Consider the following 18259-nt stretch of genomic DNA (forward strand, 5'->3'; position numbering starts at 1 on the left):
AGTTAGGAACCCATGAAAAACGCTACCAGGCTCAGCGTTAGCTGTGCTAACAAGCGCCGGTCTAATAAAAGGAAAAGCATTAAACAGGAAAGGAAGCAGGACTTCTCTTTGGCAGCTGCACTCCGGCCTTTCAACAGGTCCTTGGGACTAGGAGACCATACTCTACCTCGGTGCTCGAGAGCTGGAAGTCGGAATAATCGTATCCCCTCAGGGGGGTGCCCGCTTTACTGTTTATCAACCAGGGTTTGTCATAACATCGAGAGAAGTGATGTGGAGTCTGTGAAATGGAAAATCCAAAGAGAGGGTGGGGAGAAGGGGGAAGAGGTGGAAGTGAGTGAAAAAAATGAAACAGAAAAGTATCTGAAATGGGGAAAAAAATAAACAGCACAAAAACGAAACTAAAGAACCAAACGGAAAATATATTAAATTCCAAAAAGAAAAAAAAAAAAAACAGACAAAATAAAGCATGCATGGGCAAACAATGTGGTAGGAAAGGAGAGACAACGGGAAATCACTTCTTCCTTCGTGCTGGCCCAACGCCCCAGCTCCAGGCTGGGGAAGATGCAGAGCCTGGCTGCTGCTCCAGGAGCACCGCGGGCCCCTGTGCTGAGCCTGCTCGCGCTCGGCGCACGGGGCCGGCCGGCCAGCAGGAGCTACAGCCACACTCACGGTGGAGAGGAACAAGACGACGACCTGTCCTGGACATGAGTGAACCATCCCGCCCCCATCCCACACATCGGTGTCAGATTCCACCACCATGAACATCTGAGTAATGTTGAGTCCTGAACCCCAACCTTCCCTCTCCTCCTCCATCCAGCTCCTCATCTCACCGGAATGGGTTTGGAGGCTGCTGGTTTCTAAAGGAAAGGATCAGAAAGCTGGAGAATAGCTTGAAGTGCAAGGCCTACCTTGGCTCCGCTGGCTGGCGTGGCTGGAGAGGAGGGCATGGACGCACAGCTGTGGTTGCTCTGGCTGGCACTAGAACTGGATCGAGTTGGGGAGGCTGCCCGGGAAGACGGTTTTGATCTTCGGCCTCGTGACCGGAACGGCGTCATTCCCTGCGATGCCCCCTCTGGCAAGATAAATTTCTCTCGAAGTTCAAGGTTGGTCCGTCCTCGTGCTGCAAGGGAACAAAAAGGCTTCCTGAGATCTGCAGTGGTTCACGTGAATTCATGACCGGCACCAAGTCTCAGGAGGCTGAAGATGTCGGAGCACACATCCTTGCAACGGCTCGGAAAGGCCACCTCTGAGGGCGAGTAGGTCCCTTTGCTGGTCCTCCTGCCTCAGCAGCAAGACTGTCTCAGTTCTCTTGCTCCATCAGATTAACACTTTGAAAAACTGGCCATTAGAAGCTGCTGGAGACCCATGAATTCATCCCAGATGATCTATTATTCTCTAGTATCCTTCGGAGAAGGACTTCCTGCTGGCCTTTAAGCAAGACACGTTACAACAGTGGCTGATATCATTTTAAGAGTGGTTTAGAAATACTAAGAGCAGCTTCGAAAGGTTGTGATTCTGCTCTGGCAAGAAAGAGAGGTGACCACCACCCACCAATGGCCAATTTTAAGATTTCCATCCAAACGTCCCCAAGAGCTGGAGGGTCTCCCTTTGACAAGGGAGGAGAAACCAGGCAGAGAGAAGGTTGGCGGACTTCAGCTCCTAGGCCAACGGGCACTCGTTGAAGTATTTCAAAGTCATGGGGTATAACAGAGCAAGGCCATGCAAAAAGCCTCAAAGGACAAAGGAGCAATTTTAGAGTTGATTCATTACAGATCAGAAAGCCAAAGAACCACTCGCAAAACAGAAGCACCACGCTGAGATAACCCAGTGATGGAAATAACCTCGGTGTCAGCGCTCCGGAGCATCCGCTGCGAAGCATTAGCAGGGGGAGGCCCATGGAGCGGAACTGCACTAGTAAAACCCTGGAGGTTACACCAAGCAAGCAGCACACGTTGTGAGTCATGCTGAGTTCAGCAACAACCGTTAGGAAACAGAAGCAAAGAATGGTTAGGCAAGAAAACACCCGAAGCAATTAACATCTCCAAGACCCGGGTGAGATAGGGACATATGGACAACAGGCCTAACCTCTTCAAAATATGCAGCGGGCTGCAGTAAGAGCTGCTAAATGCTCCTCTCCTCCTAGAGCAACGGGGCAGCCGGGATTGCTATGAGCCCTCGCTCGTCACTGCTGGGGAGGCAGCAGCTGCAGAAGACACAGCTCCAGCTGCATGCTTGTTTTTTCCTTTCCTTAAACGTAATCTATACATATGTCAGCTGCTGGACTCTGCAGCATGGCTTCCTGTTCTGTTAATTAATGTCCTAATGCCAGCTAAAAGTTGTCAAATGTTCCCAGGGACAAACACAGTATGGCCAGCGACTTTTATACCTGCATAAAGCAGCAAGCAGCAGAACTCTCAGGCTGATTATCTGTGTGCACCACGGGGCCACAAACACACCAAGCGTGAGGCCAAAAAATGTTTCAGAATTGGCAGGGGAGCAGGTGAGTTACTCCAGCTTCTCTGACCACCACATGGGTTTTGTTGGACAACATTAGAAAAGGAAGAGCAGGAGATGATATGGCAATGGAGGAGAGCTGCACATGGAAGAAGAAGTGGGACCTGAAGGGTGCTCCCACTGCCAGAAGTCACCTGTGGGGTCATATCCAGCTCCCACATCTGTTGCCTGGTCAAGGCTCTGGCAACCAGTCCCAGCAGAGGACTGAATCCAGTACAAAAGCTACTGACCCATGATAAGGGTCTCAAGACCAAATATTTTTTTTTAAAAAAGAGGTGATCCTGATTCCCTAGTGTGGTTTGCAACCTTCGTCTTCATTATTGGGGCAGGTGTCCCAACCTTCACTTCCCAACGTGTCTCATCAACCCAGCTCTCAGCAGACCATGCTCAAACTCCCAGCGGGAAGGATGGCTGCTACCTAGGAATTAGCTGTGGATGCCATGTCCCTGGGCTACACGGACCCTACACAGTCTTTCTCGAGTGCTTTAAACCTCATCCACCCTCCTTAGCTTAAACGTCAGAGGTGGCAGTCCTCTTTAGCCCATGGGAAGGCAAGGCAGCTTCTCCAAAACGGTTCAGCTCTCTGGGGGACGGAGCCAGCCCCAGGAGGGACCTCTGCCTTTGCCGACCGTGCCTGGAGCTGGGTGTTTAGCTGAAGTGCCTAAATTAGGTGCTTAAATTAAACCCAGGCTTCGTTTGATTGCAGCTCTGTACCTTGGCACCGTGGACCGAGCACACCACTATCTCACAGGGTGCCGTGACAGCAAAGACAGGCGGATTTAAGCTGTTTGGTTACTACGGTTACGGAGAGCCATGCGGAAAAAAGGAGAAAGGCTCCATCCTCCTGGCCGCGACGGCGAGGAGGCTGCACACCTGCACGGCCCGCAGCGCCGCAACCTTTTACGAGGTCGCTCCGCTTCGGAAACGGCTGAAGTTGCCGAGCGGCGGCGGCTACGCCGTCTGCAGGGGCAGGGAGGTTAGGGGCTGGGGGAGCAAAGCCATTCTCGCCGGTTAAGACCGGGGGGTGCCAGGAACAGGAGGAAGCAGAAAATCGCCAACCTATCGGAGACTGACTGGCAATCGATGAGCTGGAGTCAGAGCGCTTTATTTTACCTCCAGGGTGGTGAACTGGAATAAAGAAAATACACAAGAGACAAGGAAATGAACAGAGCAGGAAAACGCAGAAAAAGTGGTCAAGAGCGACCTGGGGGGAAAGGAGGGATGGGCGGCTGCTGCCGGCCCCAGGCAGCGGCGGCTGGTGTGGGGGGAGCTGGGGAAGGCCATGCCCTGCAGCAAGGTCGTGGCGAGCAAATATAGAGCCTCCAGGAAAACTTTTGAGCCCGAAAACCCCAAGATCCAGGTTGTGTTTTCTTTCTAATGCACTGCTGCGGCTTCCTCAAGCTGGATTTGTCTAGGAGTTTCTTGCACTTCTATTTTTACCTGTGTTTCTGCTGAAGTGAAACATCGCTTTTGCTTTGCTGCTGGGCTGGAGACACAGCTGAGCCACATGACACCTACAGGTGCACTTACAGCAGGACACGGAGTCTCCTCCGAAGAGATCCAACCTAGCCCCAAACAGCTCCGCGAGCGACGATGTCTAAATGCAGCCTCACTAAAACTCAAATCTAGCACGTGGCAGCCCAGAAAGGAGGGAGGGCCAGGTTTTGACCATCACGGACTGAGTGAGGAGAAAAAAGGCAGGTGTTTTTAAGGCACCAGAGGAAGACCCAGGACTGGCAGCAGATCTCACTGCAAATAAGCATCTGCGCTGCTGGGTGTTGCGGGACTCAGGGTTTCCGAAACAGCGCCTTCAGCCTCGACAGAAGATGAGCTGAGAAAATTTGTACTAGAAATGCATTACATGTCTATCAAAGAAGTCATTTAAAGTCACGGGAGAGATGACTCCTTAACGATTAGGACTAGCCTGAATTCTCGCCACGCTGGGGCCACGCACACAGGGCCAGCGCCGTGGGTTCGAGGATCCGGGCCCGCAGCATCTTCTCCCCAGTGGCTCAGACCTGGATTTTACTGTCTCCGTGTTTTGAGCTCACTTTTGATGTCACCTTTACAAAGTTTACTCCTTTACCCAAGGACCGTATGCACATATTGACTGCTTCAAAGGAAAGCTAAGATCCTCAGCATGGCAATGCAACTCCACTCGCGGGAGTTTTTAAAACAACAGATGCAATCCTTCCTCCGCTCCCCGCAGGAAACCTAAATGCAACGAGATTTGCTGTAAAATTGCCAGGTTGGCAGCACTAAATTTTGTGATTTATTTCTGATCCATTTTCTCCAGCTCCTGCCTGTGACTTGGATAAACCAGACCTACTTTGCTGGTATCTCGTACCGTTTGGCAATTTACAGTCAGCACGGACAAGAAATGTCCCTGGTTAAGTTCTCAGGCTCATACTAATGGAAGAGAAGAGAATGAGTTGTTAAAAAAATGGGAATTGTCTTACCTCTGCAAGGATCATTTTTCACTAAAAATTCATCCAGGGCCATCCATCCTCCACCAACTCGAACCATGACAGTGCTACGCAGAATACGGACCAGCCGCAACTGCTGGGAGTCACCAAACTGCAGAACCAAGAAAGCAGCAGGTCAAACAACAGGGACATAAATGGAAACGCAGCTCTTTTCCAGAGCAGGCTGCACCAGAGCAAAGCACAGGCCAGAACCAAGACTAGACTATTTAAAAATTTTCTGTGCGGTTCTAAATGTTTTCTGATCTATTAAATATTTGGGGGGTTTCTACAACTACGTTCTTCGGGAATAAATGCATATTTGCACCAATTTAGAGGAATTTTTCCCGCTGTGTGATTTTAGGATGATGCAACTACCAAAATCCTTTAGTTTTAAAGCTCAAGAGACAGATTTTTCTTTAAAACTGCAAATGAGAATTTGGAATTCATCTTCAGATGGGTTTTCTCAGTCAGAATTGTGGTTTTCCCCTTTATTATGAAGGGAACAGAGGCAGTTGATGCACTGACACTCCTGGTGCAAGTCCACTCTAAAAAGAGACGGCTGATTCGGATCGCTGAAGGCTGGTGAACCAGCAAGGCAAGCAGTGCTGCGTCACCACCGAGAGAGAAACCTCTCGCCAAGTCTGAAGGCCAGGTACTTCCCTGAGCCTCAGACTTGACCCCACCAGCTCGAAAGCTCCCGCCGCAGAAACCCTCGCCCCACGAGGATGCTTCAGTGAGTGCAGGATGGTGGGAATCCACGGAGGGATCCAGCAGCGATGATGATTAGTGATTGCAATGTTCATTAGTGATTTTAAACATCTGCAATTTCAAACGAGTGCACCCTGAATCAGAAGCGTGTGGCTGATTTCTCAAAGCTCCCTCTTGCTGTCCTAAACCTCCCGGGCAGCCAAGCCCAGGCTCGTGGTTTCCTCCTCCATGAGGCACTTGGCGGGGTCTGAACAGGATGCCGGAAGCCCGGCTCGGACGTAGCCACTTTACCGCCCGGTTTGCAGAGCACGTGCTCCGATGAGAGGTAAGAGAACCCCCCTCTGAAAGCGAGACCATCTCCAGAACGATGAAAAAGCACTAACATTTTCCCGGTGTGGGTGACAATGCAAAAAAATGGGAGACAACACGAAAACGAGAGTCCGAGGCAGGCCGGGGCGGGACGCTGCCGGCAGAGGGGCGGGAGGCAGCGCAGGCGGCTTTGCAGACCCGTCTTTCCTGCGGGGCCGCGCTCCAACGCGGCCGTCGGGAGGGGAGCAGAAGCGTCTTTCCCACCCTCTGGGCTCCAGCGCAAGGTGTCCTTCAAATGCTGGGTTGGAAACTAGTTCAGAAACACGGGCACAAGCCAGCCAGGCTGCAGCGTCGCAGAGCAGACAGGCCGTTGGGTAGCGCAGGAGCAGAGCTCCTCTGACCTGGGCAAAAACCGGTGGCACGTTGACTCTCATTTGCACGGCCACATTCGGAAAATTTTTCAGTTGCCTTTGAAGCTTTTTCTATCTAAAGTAAAACTAGAGTTTGTCTTGGATCCGTTTGCCTTGGAAATCGGAATTTCTTTCTTTCAGGGTACCACGTTTGCGGAAAGGCACCATCGTGCCTCCCTTTGGCCGGCTGGGGGGAGCGTATCTCGCTAACGGCACGCGCGGCTCCCGCCCCAGTAACCACGCGCGAGCCGGCTGGCAGCTACGCCGGTGGCTACGCTGACCTCCGAGAACAGTAACGGGGAAACATGCAGTTTTGGAGAGCCTGGCTCCAGGGAGGAGTTACTCAGTGGGTGCAGCAGGGATGAAGGTTTAGTTATCGTTACCTACGGGATTAAAATGTGCGGATTCGGCATTCTCATTCCATGGGGATTGCGACCCAAACCCAGCCAGAGCCTGGTACACAGTCCTGGCGCGGGACGTTTTACTCCTGTGATTTTGTAAAGGCTGCAGGTCCCTCCAAAGAGGGAACGGCCCTTGCAGAAGCTCCCGAGGGAAAAAAAAAGAATCTCTCAATTTTTGTTAAGCCTCAAGTTTTCTACCGAACTTTTGCCTTCTTTCAGCCCAATTCAGTCGTCTTTCCGGATCGCACTCTCGCGCGATTTATGTACCAGGCTCTGCTGAGCAGCACAACAAGCTCTCCAAGGCAGCGCTTCAGATCACATCCTCCCACAGCCCCACAGGACAGATGGGCAGCACGGACAGACAGCAAGCTACGTTTGTTAAAAGGAAGTGAGAGGCAGCATTACAAGGCAAACTGTACCTGGTTGCCGAGGAAGAACTACGGAAGGAGACAAGTTTTGGAAGGATAAGGGTTGGGGAGGGAAAGGAACATCATGAGGAAGAAGAGGGGGGAAGAGAAACAAGAAAAACATTTTATGGGATTAACAGTGCAATAATCATGAAAACTGTTAACTGCAGGTCGTTAGAAATCTGTGGATTTTAGGCTATTTGGTTCTAAAGTAGAAGCTGCAATTTGACACACACGGAAATTCACCGCGTGAGCCTGAAATCGGACGCAGCCGACGGGGGCGAGCTCTGCCAAAACGCAAGTCCTGGGAGGGAAAAAAAAAAAAAGAAAAGAAAAAAAAAGCGCACAGGAAACCGGGCAGGTCGGCTGCCAGCTCATTTCAGAAGTTTACCTCGGTGAATAATTTGAAACCTAAACATGCAGTCCATTACAAAGAGATTCTTTAAGGAAATCATTCTACGCCTTTAGAAAAGAGCTAAGAAAAACACAGGCGTAAGGTACGCTCGCACGCGAGAAAAGCCTCAGGGCAGCGGCTGGCTGGAGCGAATACAACGTTTCATGCGGCGAGCGGGGCCGGGCTCCCCCAGAACAGAGCCGCTTTTATGAGTGCAACCCGGGGATCGGCCCGGGGCCGGACCGAGCGCCTCGGGGGGGGGGACGGCGCCGGGCAAACGCCGCCGGAGCCACCGCCTCCCGCGGGCGGCTTAAGGACTCGGGCGGCTTCGGCTGAGCGGAAAGCGGACGCCCAGTGCCTCTCTTTAAGCAGCTTCGTCTCTAGGCACGAGGCAAAAGCAGCGCTCGCGCCGTCAGAGCCGAGTTCGGACCGCGCTGCCTTACCCGGTATTTGTTCTCGCCGATCTGCTCCACTTGAAATCTCTTGGCACATTTGCACTGGGCCACTTGTCTCGTGACCTGCCGGCACGAACAAGAGCAGGAGTCAGAGACGGGGCTTCTTCCACCTCCCGTCGGCGGCAGGAGCCTCCCCAGGACAAATTACTTTGGGTCAGCACCAACACAAGCCTTTTGTTTTTTTTTCCCTTCCTTTTCTCCCTTCCCCTTCGTTTTCCCCAAGCCCAGCTGCCAAACCACAGCCTGAGCCACCCCAAACCAGACGGCCCGTCTCCCTAGGTCTTTTACCTCATCTTCGATCTTGTCTGCGTCAGTGGTGGGGCGGTACGCGTCCTTGTTAGGATGGAGAGCGGCCACAAACTCGTAGTAATCTATGTAGCCGTCCCCGTCGCGGTCAAAGATGTCAGCCACCGCGGTCATCTCCAGCTTTGTGGTGGGGAACTCTGCAACAGGGAAGGAAATAAGTAACCGATGCTCAGACCTCGCCTGCCACCGCCGGCTGCTGCAAAGCAGCGCCCGGACCCCAGGCCTCAAGTAGCCTCTTGCCACACCGAGGCGGCCGTTTTCTGGCCGATTTCTGTCCACGTCTGGCACAGATCAACCCGCCCTTGAGCTGCCACCAAGGAAGGCTCCCCGAGACGGGCGGCAGAGCGCAACGGCGGCACTTGGGTGGGGGCAGATGAAGACTTACTAGAGGCCAGGATGCCATCAATAAACTCCTGCCGGGTGATCTTTCCATCTTGGTCTTTGTCGATGCGCCGAAAGAAGTCCATGACGCGGGATTTCTTGTGGTTCATCCAGCGCATATACTTTTTCCGCCAGACATCAAAGTCAAAGTTTGCAAACTCCTTCAGCTGGAAGAAAACCCGTGGGAGTCAGCACCGGAAAACTCCCCCCAAGCCCCCCCCAGCTCTACGACAGCCTAGAAACGTCAGCCCTTGGACCAGGCTGTGCCCGAGCTCTGGGCACTAGCCCTGACCCTTCACAAGCCACGCTTCCAGGAAGGTCTAGCTAGCGACTGCTGTTAGCGACAGAGCCGTTTAAATTGACTTTCCGGCACAGAAGGACACACAGCGCAGCCGACAGCCACCACGGGGACGGGCGTCACGGAGCCACCAACACGGGAGGAAGCACCCCCAGGTTTGCATACGCACGACACGCCGATAGGTCATCTACTTGCACACAGACGCGCACACACATCAGCTCTTTTTAGACATTTTTGGGCACTTTTTCCCCAGGATTTGGCCTAATGTTTCCCCAATCTCTGCCTGGGTGGATGTCCCGTTCCTGTCTCAGTTTTGGGCACCCATCTCCCAGTCCCTTTTCCTCTAAGCAGCTCGGAGCATTCTTGCTCGTCTGTCCAGAAAAGCCAGCAGTGTCCCCACCAAGGTGAAAAACAACCTTCCTCCCGGGCAAAACGGTGACCCTTCCCTCTCCCCGAGCCCGGCGGCACATCTCGGCTGCGCTCGCGGACCACCTGTACCCACAGCGGACCACTCACCCTCCGGTTTAACCTAACATCCTTCCCTCCTCCTGAAAGGATTCCCAAGATCCCACTAGTTAAAGGAGCTCAGGGCAAAGCAACACCACATTTTTTAGCTTCCTCCCCCCCCTAAATATTAAGTTAAAAGAAACAAAGGAAAAACATTAATACATATAAACTGAACTGACCTACAGAAAAAGCAACAGAAAACAAAAACACTCACTTCTGGGCATAGCTGCTTTGTTAAGCATAAATAAAAACAAAAATTACATTAGATGTTTGAAAAAGATATATACAGCACCACGGTAATTGTTAAACTGATTACTAGGCACAAGGCAGGCCTGGCTTTCATTACTTCTAATGATACCGACTGCAGGGGCACAAAGCAGTTCATTAACGTGCAATTAATTACAGAAGGTTATTTTTCCACCTTAATATTTTAGAAGAGATATTTTTTCTTTCTTTTGGCATTTTTAGCAATGCAGCAGCAACTGTCTGCGAGACCACGACCGTGCAGGAGGTGGCACTAAGGTGAGATGCTCCCGGCACCTCCTGCAAGCAGCCCGCGGGGCGCCGCTGCCCCAGCCCTCGCCAGAGCCCTGTGCGGACGTTACCTCCTCGAGCCGGTCCAGGGCGTCGTTGAGCTTCCGCTGCCGCTCCAGGGCCAGCAGCCAGACCTGCTGCCAGCGCGCCGAGAGCTGGTTGATCCGGGGGTTCTTCGTTTCCGACTGGGAGATAATGGGCATGGTGGGGGGGGCTGCCTGGCTCAAAGATTTTCCTGGAAAAAAGTGGGAAAAAAACACCCCACATTGTTTGAGGTCACCGATGGGTGCAGTAGATCTGAATAGTCCAAGGAAAAGCAGCAAAGTACACTTTATATTTAAAACAAACATAAAAAGCCTTCCCACAGCCTTGCCAGACGCTTTCTGAACGGAAACACGGGCCTGAGCAATGTTCCTAGGCGGGATGACGGCTTTACACGCAACCCCCCTGGTGCTCCTGTCTGTCCCTTTAGAGCATTCCCAAGGGATTCTGGCTTCAAGGAACAAGCACGAAGGAAAAAACTCGCTGCTGAACAATTGCAGCAAGGAACAGGAGAGATGCAGCTGCCCAAACTTCCCCGCACTGCTGAGATAAGTGAGACTGGGCCAGGGCTGCTGGTGCACACCTCCGCCGAGGCGCAGCACGCCTCCCTTCTGGCTAGTGCCACCTGCATTCCCCCCCCCCCATCTTCCCAACCTTCAGCTGCATGCCAGGCGGCCATCAGTGCAGGATGCCTCGTTAATCGACAATCAACGCTAATCAATTGCCTACGTATTTCATTTCCTCCCCGTCGCAGCACGTGCCGCAGCGAAGGCTGTGCATCGGAAGCGGGGAACGTACTGTTGCCGCGGGACTTCTCGATGAACGGCCCGTGCGCGGGTTCAGTAGCTTTCCTCTTGTACGTCTTTGTGACCCGGTCCACATCCGGCTGCTTTCGTGTCATCTCCTCCATAAAGGACTGTCGAAACACAGATGAGACAAGAGCAGTCGTTAAGATGTGCTCAGCCTCGAACCGCTGTCACTCTGGATTCTCGCTTGGACACCCCAAGCCTGCAGAGGACGTGAGTCTATTAAGCGCTAGCGATGTGGGCTGGTGGGAAAGCTATTACACGGCTCTGGCTTTGATCTGCAAGCCTGAGTCGGTCTCTTGGGCTGGCTTTGTTCATAAGAGACAGTTCCGGGTGGATAACAAGCTGTTTTAATAGATACTGAGAGTGAAGTCAAATGCTTCCTCCACAGAGATTTGTCCCTGTCCCAAGAGCACAGGAAAATAAACTAGCTTCAGTCCTGGACTTACCTGGTGCTCAGCAATGAGGGCTTTGACCTGATCGATGTTTTGTGGTATTGGCTCCTGATCCTGCTGAATCAGTGTCGTCTCAGCCCACTGGATCCAGGCCAGAAGCTCTTCCAGAAGTTCTGCATTTGCCACCAACTCTGAGAGCGCAGACTCAAGTCTCTGCTGGTGCTGCTTTGTCCATGTGAGAACCTATTGGAAATGCAAAGATGACCGTGAGCCAAGCATGGGACACCGGAGGGAAAAGCCAAGAGTATGGGTATGCCCTGGGAACAGGGCAGCAGCCTCTCCCTGGATACAGCCTGGCTGCGTCTAAAGGAGGCCCCGCGAGTTCGATCCGTCACCATCCCAGCAGCAAGCGCGCGCTCCTCCCAGCTGCCGGCCGGCGCAGCCCAGGGACTCACCTCCTCAAACCTGGCTCGGATGATGGTGATCCAGTGTTTAATGGTGGTAATGCAGTCAGGATGGCAGGCGGCCAGGATGACCTCTCCCATTCCCACCGCCGTGTTCACGTCCACTCTCTTCTCCTCCACTTTCTTCATGAACTCCTGGAAGGAGGACGTCCATAGGAAGGATGTGAAGGGCTAGCACAGCAGCAATGGCAATGCAGCTCCCTCCAACCCCACCTCTACTGTCTCCATCCTACAGCTACCTGCGAGCTCTGCACAAAAACACTTTTCATCAAGGTTATTTAGCACATATCATTCCCCTCATCATCTGGAGTCTTTTACTACAAAACTAGTTTAATTTCTCTTCATGTTCCTCAGAAAGCAGCAACCTGAACAATGCCCAAATGGGTTATTCTGAAATATTCTTGCCTATAAGTTTTCCTTACACTGCTTTAAAAGGAAAAGGCAACGAGCTGCCTTCCACTCCTAACATCCACCCCCTACACTGAGGGCAGCTGTAGGTCCCAGCGTGCCGTCAGAGCGCTTCAGAGCTGCCCGATACCTTGTGAACGTCGATGAGAGACTGCAACGCCTCGGCGTCGTCGGGAAGCGCGCCCCGGAAGCGCAGGGTCTGCTCAGCTTCCGAGAGCCACTCCAGCAGCATGTGCACAGCCGTCCTGAACTCCTCTGCCTACGGCGACACAGAGCACACGTGTTAGTCCTCCTCCTGCCACAGCAACACAGCACTGGATCCACTGCCAACAGCTGTGGAGACAAGGGGCTGAAAAGGTCTTTTAAGAAAACAGAGGAAATAAAAAGACCCAACTGACCGTCAGCCTGATTTGTACAGTACCAGCACAAGCATCCTACTGCTCCTGGGAGCTCCTGCAGGCTGGCCTGAATCAACAAGCTGGGGTTAGGCATCTCCCCTCCCCTCTCCTTTGCATCAGCGGCACTGGAGAACTGCATGTTTTTTAAAACACCACCACTACCTGTATTCTGATCAATTTGGCATCTTGGTACTTTATGATGTAAATTGCCCCTTAATATAAAACCTACCTATGATCCTTTTGACTTTTTTTTCCCTAAACTTCAGTCTAGGTCTCTTTCTTGTACTGGACATTAGCAAATGTAATAGTGAACGAACAGTCTCTGATCACCTGGCTACTCATATCTGCGTGCTGTGCACATCAGAGAGATCTTTTCATCCTTCCTTTTCAAATAAGCCTTCAATGGCTCTTCCTTGGGAAAAAATAAGTAAATAAGTGATGCCATCCCACCACTTTGCAGTTCTGACTGTTAACTGCTGCAGGACTGGCATGTCCTGCTCAGCCATCCTCAGGGCAAGGGAGGCACTTCCAGCACCAAAGTGGGGCTGTCCTGTCAAAGCACTTCTGGATGTTCTGACAACGTTTCTCTGCGGTGTGGGGGATCTACTGCCCATTTTTATAAAGGCACAGAGAGGTTAATGAGCATGGCACCAGTTACACAGGCAACTGGCAGGGCCCAGACCTTCACCTGGGCATGGGGAGGAAGCGCTCCTGACATCTTCTCCAAAGGTGATTGTACTGAACTCCAGAGCAGGAAAGTAGAGCACAGAGAATGTTCCCAAAGACCAGAGTTTCCACCTGTAGCCTTTGGTTACCTGCTTCAAGGCTTGTTCCAGGCGGGTTTGTTTTGACACGGACAGTTTGCACACTGTGTCCCACCGGTTGCTCAGCTCCTGCAGCTGCACCTTCACCCAGGTTGTGTCATCTCGGCTGTTCTCGATTAGCTCCCGGCCAGAGCGCTTAAGCACCTGAACTGTCCCTGTGCGCTTCCCCAGCTCCTTCTGGAAGACCTGCAAGGTGAGAGGGCAGAAATCAGTCCCAGTGGGAGGAAAAAGGGGAGTCGTAATTGAAATGGTTTCTAACACAGGTCATGCCCACACTCCTGGGTGAATATCTCAAGTTCACCACAACCTGGTTATACGGGATAAGGGCAAGCTGGGAGCTAGATATCACACAAAGCATCTGAAAACTTTTCAGTATAAGTGCACGTGGACAGCTTAAGCACTGCCAGCAAAGGTAAAACTCAGAGGAGGACTGGAGCCTGGCATTCCCTCCAGAGCATCCTGCAAACACTGGCAGAAACCATCACAACCTGGAGGAGGGCAGGTCCTAGCCAAGCAGCTCACACTGCAGCGCAGTAGCTGCTTTGAACAGAAGCCCAAGCCCTGTCCAGGGATTTGAACTTATGACCTAATTCAGCAGGAGGAGTGCCAATTTCTAAGACATGCTGGAGAAAACTGCCAAGACCAAAGTTTATAAAGGATTATAAACTCAGCTACCTCTTCAAAACTCAATAGATCTGTCTGATAACGTCTAGGAAGAACAGAATTCCAGGTCCTGTAGCTTTGTTATTGCCCTCCTTGTCCACCACAGCAAACAAAAGCATTGAGACATGCAGCTCTGCAGAGAGGTACCAACCCTGGCTCCTCCATCATTTGGTATTTGGGGAACACAAGCTCCACTCATATCATAGAGAAGACCTGGAAAAGGCTCTCTCACCTTATGAGCATCCATCAGGTTCATTACCAGATCCAGGTCACCATGGACAGGTTGGTCTTCAGCTAATTGTGGTTCTACCTTGTAGAGCCAGTCCACCAAGGCTTGTAGCGCATCCATGAATTGACCAGAGAACAAGAGGGCTTCTTCCAGCTTGTGTTGCCTGAAAAATAAATGTCCATGTGAACTTTCTGAAGTCCAGAAATGTTACTCTCTTTACCCAGCTCCTTTTGCTGTGGCCCAGTGATTCTTCCACCCATCATATCCAACTGCTATATTATCTACGTCTAACTTCCCATTCTGTCTTTTCTGCTCTGCTTTTCCCTTTGATGATACTCCTTGACAAATGAGTGCTACTTGTGAAGGGTTCTTGCTGGACTTACCTTTCTACAGACTTGCCACACACAGTGTCCCATTTATCCCGGACTTCTCCTAGCAAATTGTCCAGTTTTTGAGTGTCATCTGGAAGTAAGGCCTTTTCTTTGAGAGCTCTACCAGTCCTGATTGTGGTGTCATACACAGGCTGCTTTCCACCTAGTGTCTTCTGAAACTCCTACATTCAGGACCAGAGGCCGGGAAAGGAAAAAAAAATTCTTTAGAAGGCCTGACCTTGCAAGGAAGGTGAATGCTCTCTTGCACAGATCCATTTGTTTAATGGAAAACATATTTGTTTTCCATTAAAGTTAATGAAGGTGGAACATGCCATTTGCCAATGCTTCTCTGCTCTCCCTCCCAAGCAAGCTCCCTTCAACCCCAGCCAGACAGCTCTGCTTTTCTTTCAGTGAAACTCTACCTTGTGTTTGGAGAGCTGGAGCTTGATTTTGTCAGGATCATTGGAGATCTCCAGCTCAGAGTCCAGGTGATTCTCTGCATCTTCCAGCCAATCAATCAGTTTTTTCCAAGCTTCATGGAACTGAAATGAAATAGGAGGAAGTTTGAAGCTTAACACTGATACTTTTCTCAGTCCCTTTCCTATCACACGACCTTCTCTCCCTCAAGGCTAGCAACATCTCAGGGTTTGTCACACCTTTTCCACATTTCTCACCTGCTTGGCTCGCTTTCTGGCATCATCAAGAGCTCGGCCCCTCTCAACAGAGCGCTGCACAACCTTCTCCCAGCGCGACTGGACGCTCACCAGCAGGTTCTTTATCAGAACCACATCCTGCTTTTGACTGAGGAATTTCAGCTGGTTCCCAGTTTGATCCAGCTCAATGATCCGATCCCGATGAGCATTCACTTCATTGGCGAACACCTAAGAACAGCAAAAATTTACTCCTGTATGCAAAGAGAAGAACTGGACAGGCCTGTGAGTGCCTTACATGTGCAGGGAGGACGAAGGTGCCGCTCCACCTCCCTACACCCCAGCTCTGCTCGGGAAGAGCCCTCTGGATGCTTGCGGCCCCCAGGTACCTTGTGCTCGTCAATCTGGGCCAGCACGGCGTTCAGGATGAGGCTGGGCGGGGGTGCGATGTTCAGGCTCTGCTCTGCCAGTGTGAGCCAGTTGATGAAGTCCTGGAGGGAATTCTGGAAGTCTGTGGCCAGGGCAAGCGCTTCCTCCAGCTTCGACTGCCGCCGCGGATGCAGGGAGGGAGGGAGGGAGGGAAAGAGGGAGGAAGGGGGGAAATAGAGAGCGCTAAAGTTCACAATCTGCGGTTTCACAGACAGAGGCAGGCTTTGTGTCCCTCATGAAACGAGCCTCTAATGGGAACCTCATCGGTTCGGCCAGGGAACATGACTTGTTTACCAAGGGGAGGCGATTTCAATGAAAGCGGCCCACTGTAGAATCAGTTTCTTTCAAAACAAACAGGCAAGAATTGTACATGAAAGAGGAGACAACTCCATTATCGACACACAAGCAGCTGCGTCACCCTCAGCTTCCCGAGGAACGGATCACCATGGGAAGAGCTGCTCAGGAAATGGAAGGTGGATGATATTTCGATGGCAACAGCTGCAGCACCACAAATTTATTCTGGGCTGAGGCCACAGCGTCCCTTGTTTTATCTTATCGCTGGCCAAAACATGAGAATGGAGTCAGCTCAGAGGAGAACTTGGCCAGCTGTCTCGCTCAAAGGACCAACAAAGTGTGCCTTTCAGAGCTGCAGGAGGTTTCTTCCCGCCTCTTTTCTAAACTAATCCAAACACAATTCTCATTTTCTATTTGATTCAACCAATTCTTATGACTATCTAAGAAAATAACAGCTTGGCTCTCAGCATCGTTTGGAAGGAAAATTCAACCTGTTCAACCAAGGGAAACGTCGTCTAAAAAACAAACCCTGATCTCCAGCCCTGACTGGCTCCACTTCCCACAGTAACATTGCCTTTGGGAAAGCAGAGCAGCAAGCAGGCAGTGTCTGCTCTCCGACCAGCTTGTGAGGGGCAAGAGCGAACTGCATCTGTCCACAAACCCTACCTTTCTCTCCTCCATCTTGGTGCTGACCAGGCACCATTTCTGCTCCAGCAGTGCTACGCTCTGCTCCGTCTTCGAGCCAGAGCCCGAGTCGTCGCGGTTCAGCAGCATGAGTCGCCCCTTGGCCAGCAGCTGGCTGTACATGTCCTCCTTGGCTTTGAGCTGGCTGTACAGCTCCTGCAATGAAGGCAGCACCACAGACATTAGAGAGAGAGCTCAGAGAGGGGGCTATGGCTTGCAGGAACTCAAGAAATTCAAGGCAGGCAGCAAAGTGACAGCAGCGGGTCACTTTGCACAGAGAGGTGCTTAAACCAGTGATGCTGTAACATCCTGTCCCAGGCATCCAGTACAAACTTATCTCTAACCCCGAAGAGAAGAGCTCAGAGAAGCACTCATCTCCGTCCCCATTAGACTCTGCCACATAACGGAGAAGTTCCGATGCTAAGATTTGACAGACAAACTGACTGAATTAGAAGCATTTCAAATCTTTATGAAGAAATTACCATGTGGGCATTGAGTTGTTCCCGGGCAGTTTCTGGCAGACCTCCTGTGGGTTTTGATGCAGAGAGTTGGCTCTCCATCCTTGTTAGCCACAGGAGGAAGTCCTCAATCTCACCATGGAAACCCTGGGCCTGTGAGGGAGCATATAATGGGCCATGGATCAGATGACATCAGCCACCATTGATCATGAGCCAGGGTTAACGCTGCGTTTGCTTCAGTGCTAGATAAAGAGGCAGAGCAGACCTCGACAGCACATTAAGAAGGGCTATATATGGTACCTCCTTAACCACACAGAAGCTCTGGCAAATAAACATAACAGTTGGTTTTGCAAACAAAAAATTGCTGGCTCGTAAATCTCACTTTGAAGCTAATATGTCTCTGGCTTGAAAAGGTAAAAAGCCACTTTCTAAAGAGCCTTTGTCCTTCCACTGTCAAGCCTCATCTTCCTGTTAAAAAGGTATAATTTTCCACTTCAGGATGACACACACACATGGACTGTTTTGAATTAAAAACAGCAAAAACAAAGCACTCCGTAACTGTGCCATATGCCAGAGGCCAGCTCCGACCTTGCTGAGATTACACCCTGCAGCAGAAGTGCCTGGTCTTTGCTGCACTTCCAGGCAGGCAGAGAATCATTTCTGCACAAAAAAATAGATGAAAAAATAGCACAAAAAGCAATCTCTCTAACTTCACTTTGGAAAGAGACATTAAGCGGGAGTAGGCCCTCAACAGTGCTCCTCTGCCCATCTGAATCCCCCTGATGAGTGTCCCTGACCTGCTGGAGTGTCGACTGCAGCTGCTGCTCCCTCTCCTCCGTCTTCTGCAGCACTGACTCCCAGCACGAGTTCAGTTTCTCCAGGCGGTTTCGCAGGCTGCTTGCGTCATCTCCTGCACTTGACTCCAGGAGTTCGTTGCCTGCTTTGTTCACTGTCTCCACAGTTGCTTGGTGGGCCAAGACATCATTCTTCAGCACCTACATGAGATATGGTCAGTAAGTGTCGGATGCCCCTTTGAAACGGCCTGATAATTCTCG

The 18259-nt window shown here is 51.4% G+C and overlaps 1 protein-coding gene across 21 annotated transcripts in view; it reads right to left on the bottom strand.

Annotated features, from left to right (window-relative positions):
* The window catches only part of MACF1 (microtubule actin crosslinking factor 1), a 145647-nt gene that overhangs the window by 3818 nt on the left and 123570 nt on the right, over positions 1–18259 (bottom strand). For 9 of the 21 annotated variants that reach the window (XM_062593776.1, XM_062593787.1, XM_062593794.1 and 6 more), the window contains 22 exons: positions 18002–18199; positions 17229–17357; positions 16729–16902; positions 15729–15884; positions 15364–15570; positions 15112–15231; positions 14702–14871; positions 14322–14481; positions 13418–13612; positions 12335–12463; positions 11788–11931; positions 11387–11575; positions 10930–11047; positions 10161–10324; positions 8755–8917; positions 8352–8506; positions 8052–8126; positions 7227–7244; positions 4974–5091; positions 3574–3642; positions 909–1120; positions 167–277 (listed from right to left, as the gene is read on the bottom strand). In XM_062593776.1, coding sequence (XP_062449760.1) covers positions 167–277; positions 909–1120; positions 3574–3642; positions 4974–5091; positions 7227–7244; positions 8052–8126; positions 8352–8506; positions 8755–8917; positions 10161–10324; positions 10930–11047; positions 11387–11575; positions 11788–11931; positions 12335–12463; positions 13418–13612; positions 14322–14481; positions 14702–14871; positions 15112–15231; positions 15364–15570; positions 15729–15884; positions 16729–16902; positions 17229–17357; positions 18002–18199 — 3174 coding nt within the window. The remainder of the gene's footprint in view (positions 1–166; positions 278–908; positions 1121–3573; positions 3643–4973; positions 5092–7226; positions 7245–8051; positions 8127–8351; positions 8507–8754; positions 8918–10160; positions 10325–10929; positions 11048–11386; positions 11576–11787; positions 11932–12334; positions 12464–13417; positions 13613–14321; positions 14482–14701; positions 14872–15111; positions 15232–15363; positions 15571–15728; positions 15885–16728; positions 16903–17228; positions 17358–18001; positions 18200–18259) is intronic. The other 12 variants (XM_062593789.1, XM_062593788.1, XM_062593792.1 and 9 more) reach the window with 6 other exon arrangements.

The sequence above is a fragment of the Rhea pennata genome, chromosome 23, assembly GCF_028389875.1.
Source record: "Rhea pennata isolate bPtePen1 chromosome 23, bPtePen1.pri, whole genome shotgun sequence".
NCBI classification, from domain to species: Eukaryota; Metazoa; Chordata; class Aves; order Rheiformes; family Rheidae; genus Rhea; species Rhea pennata.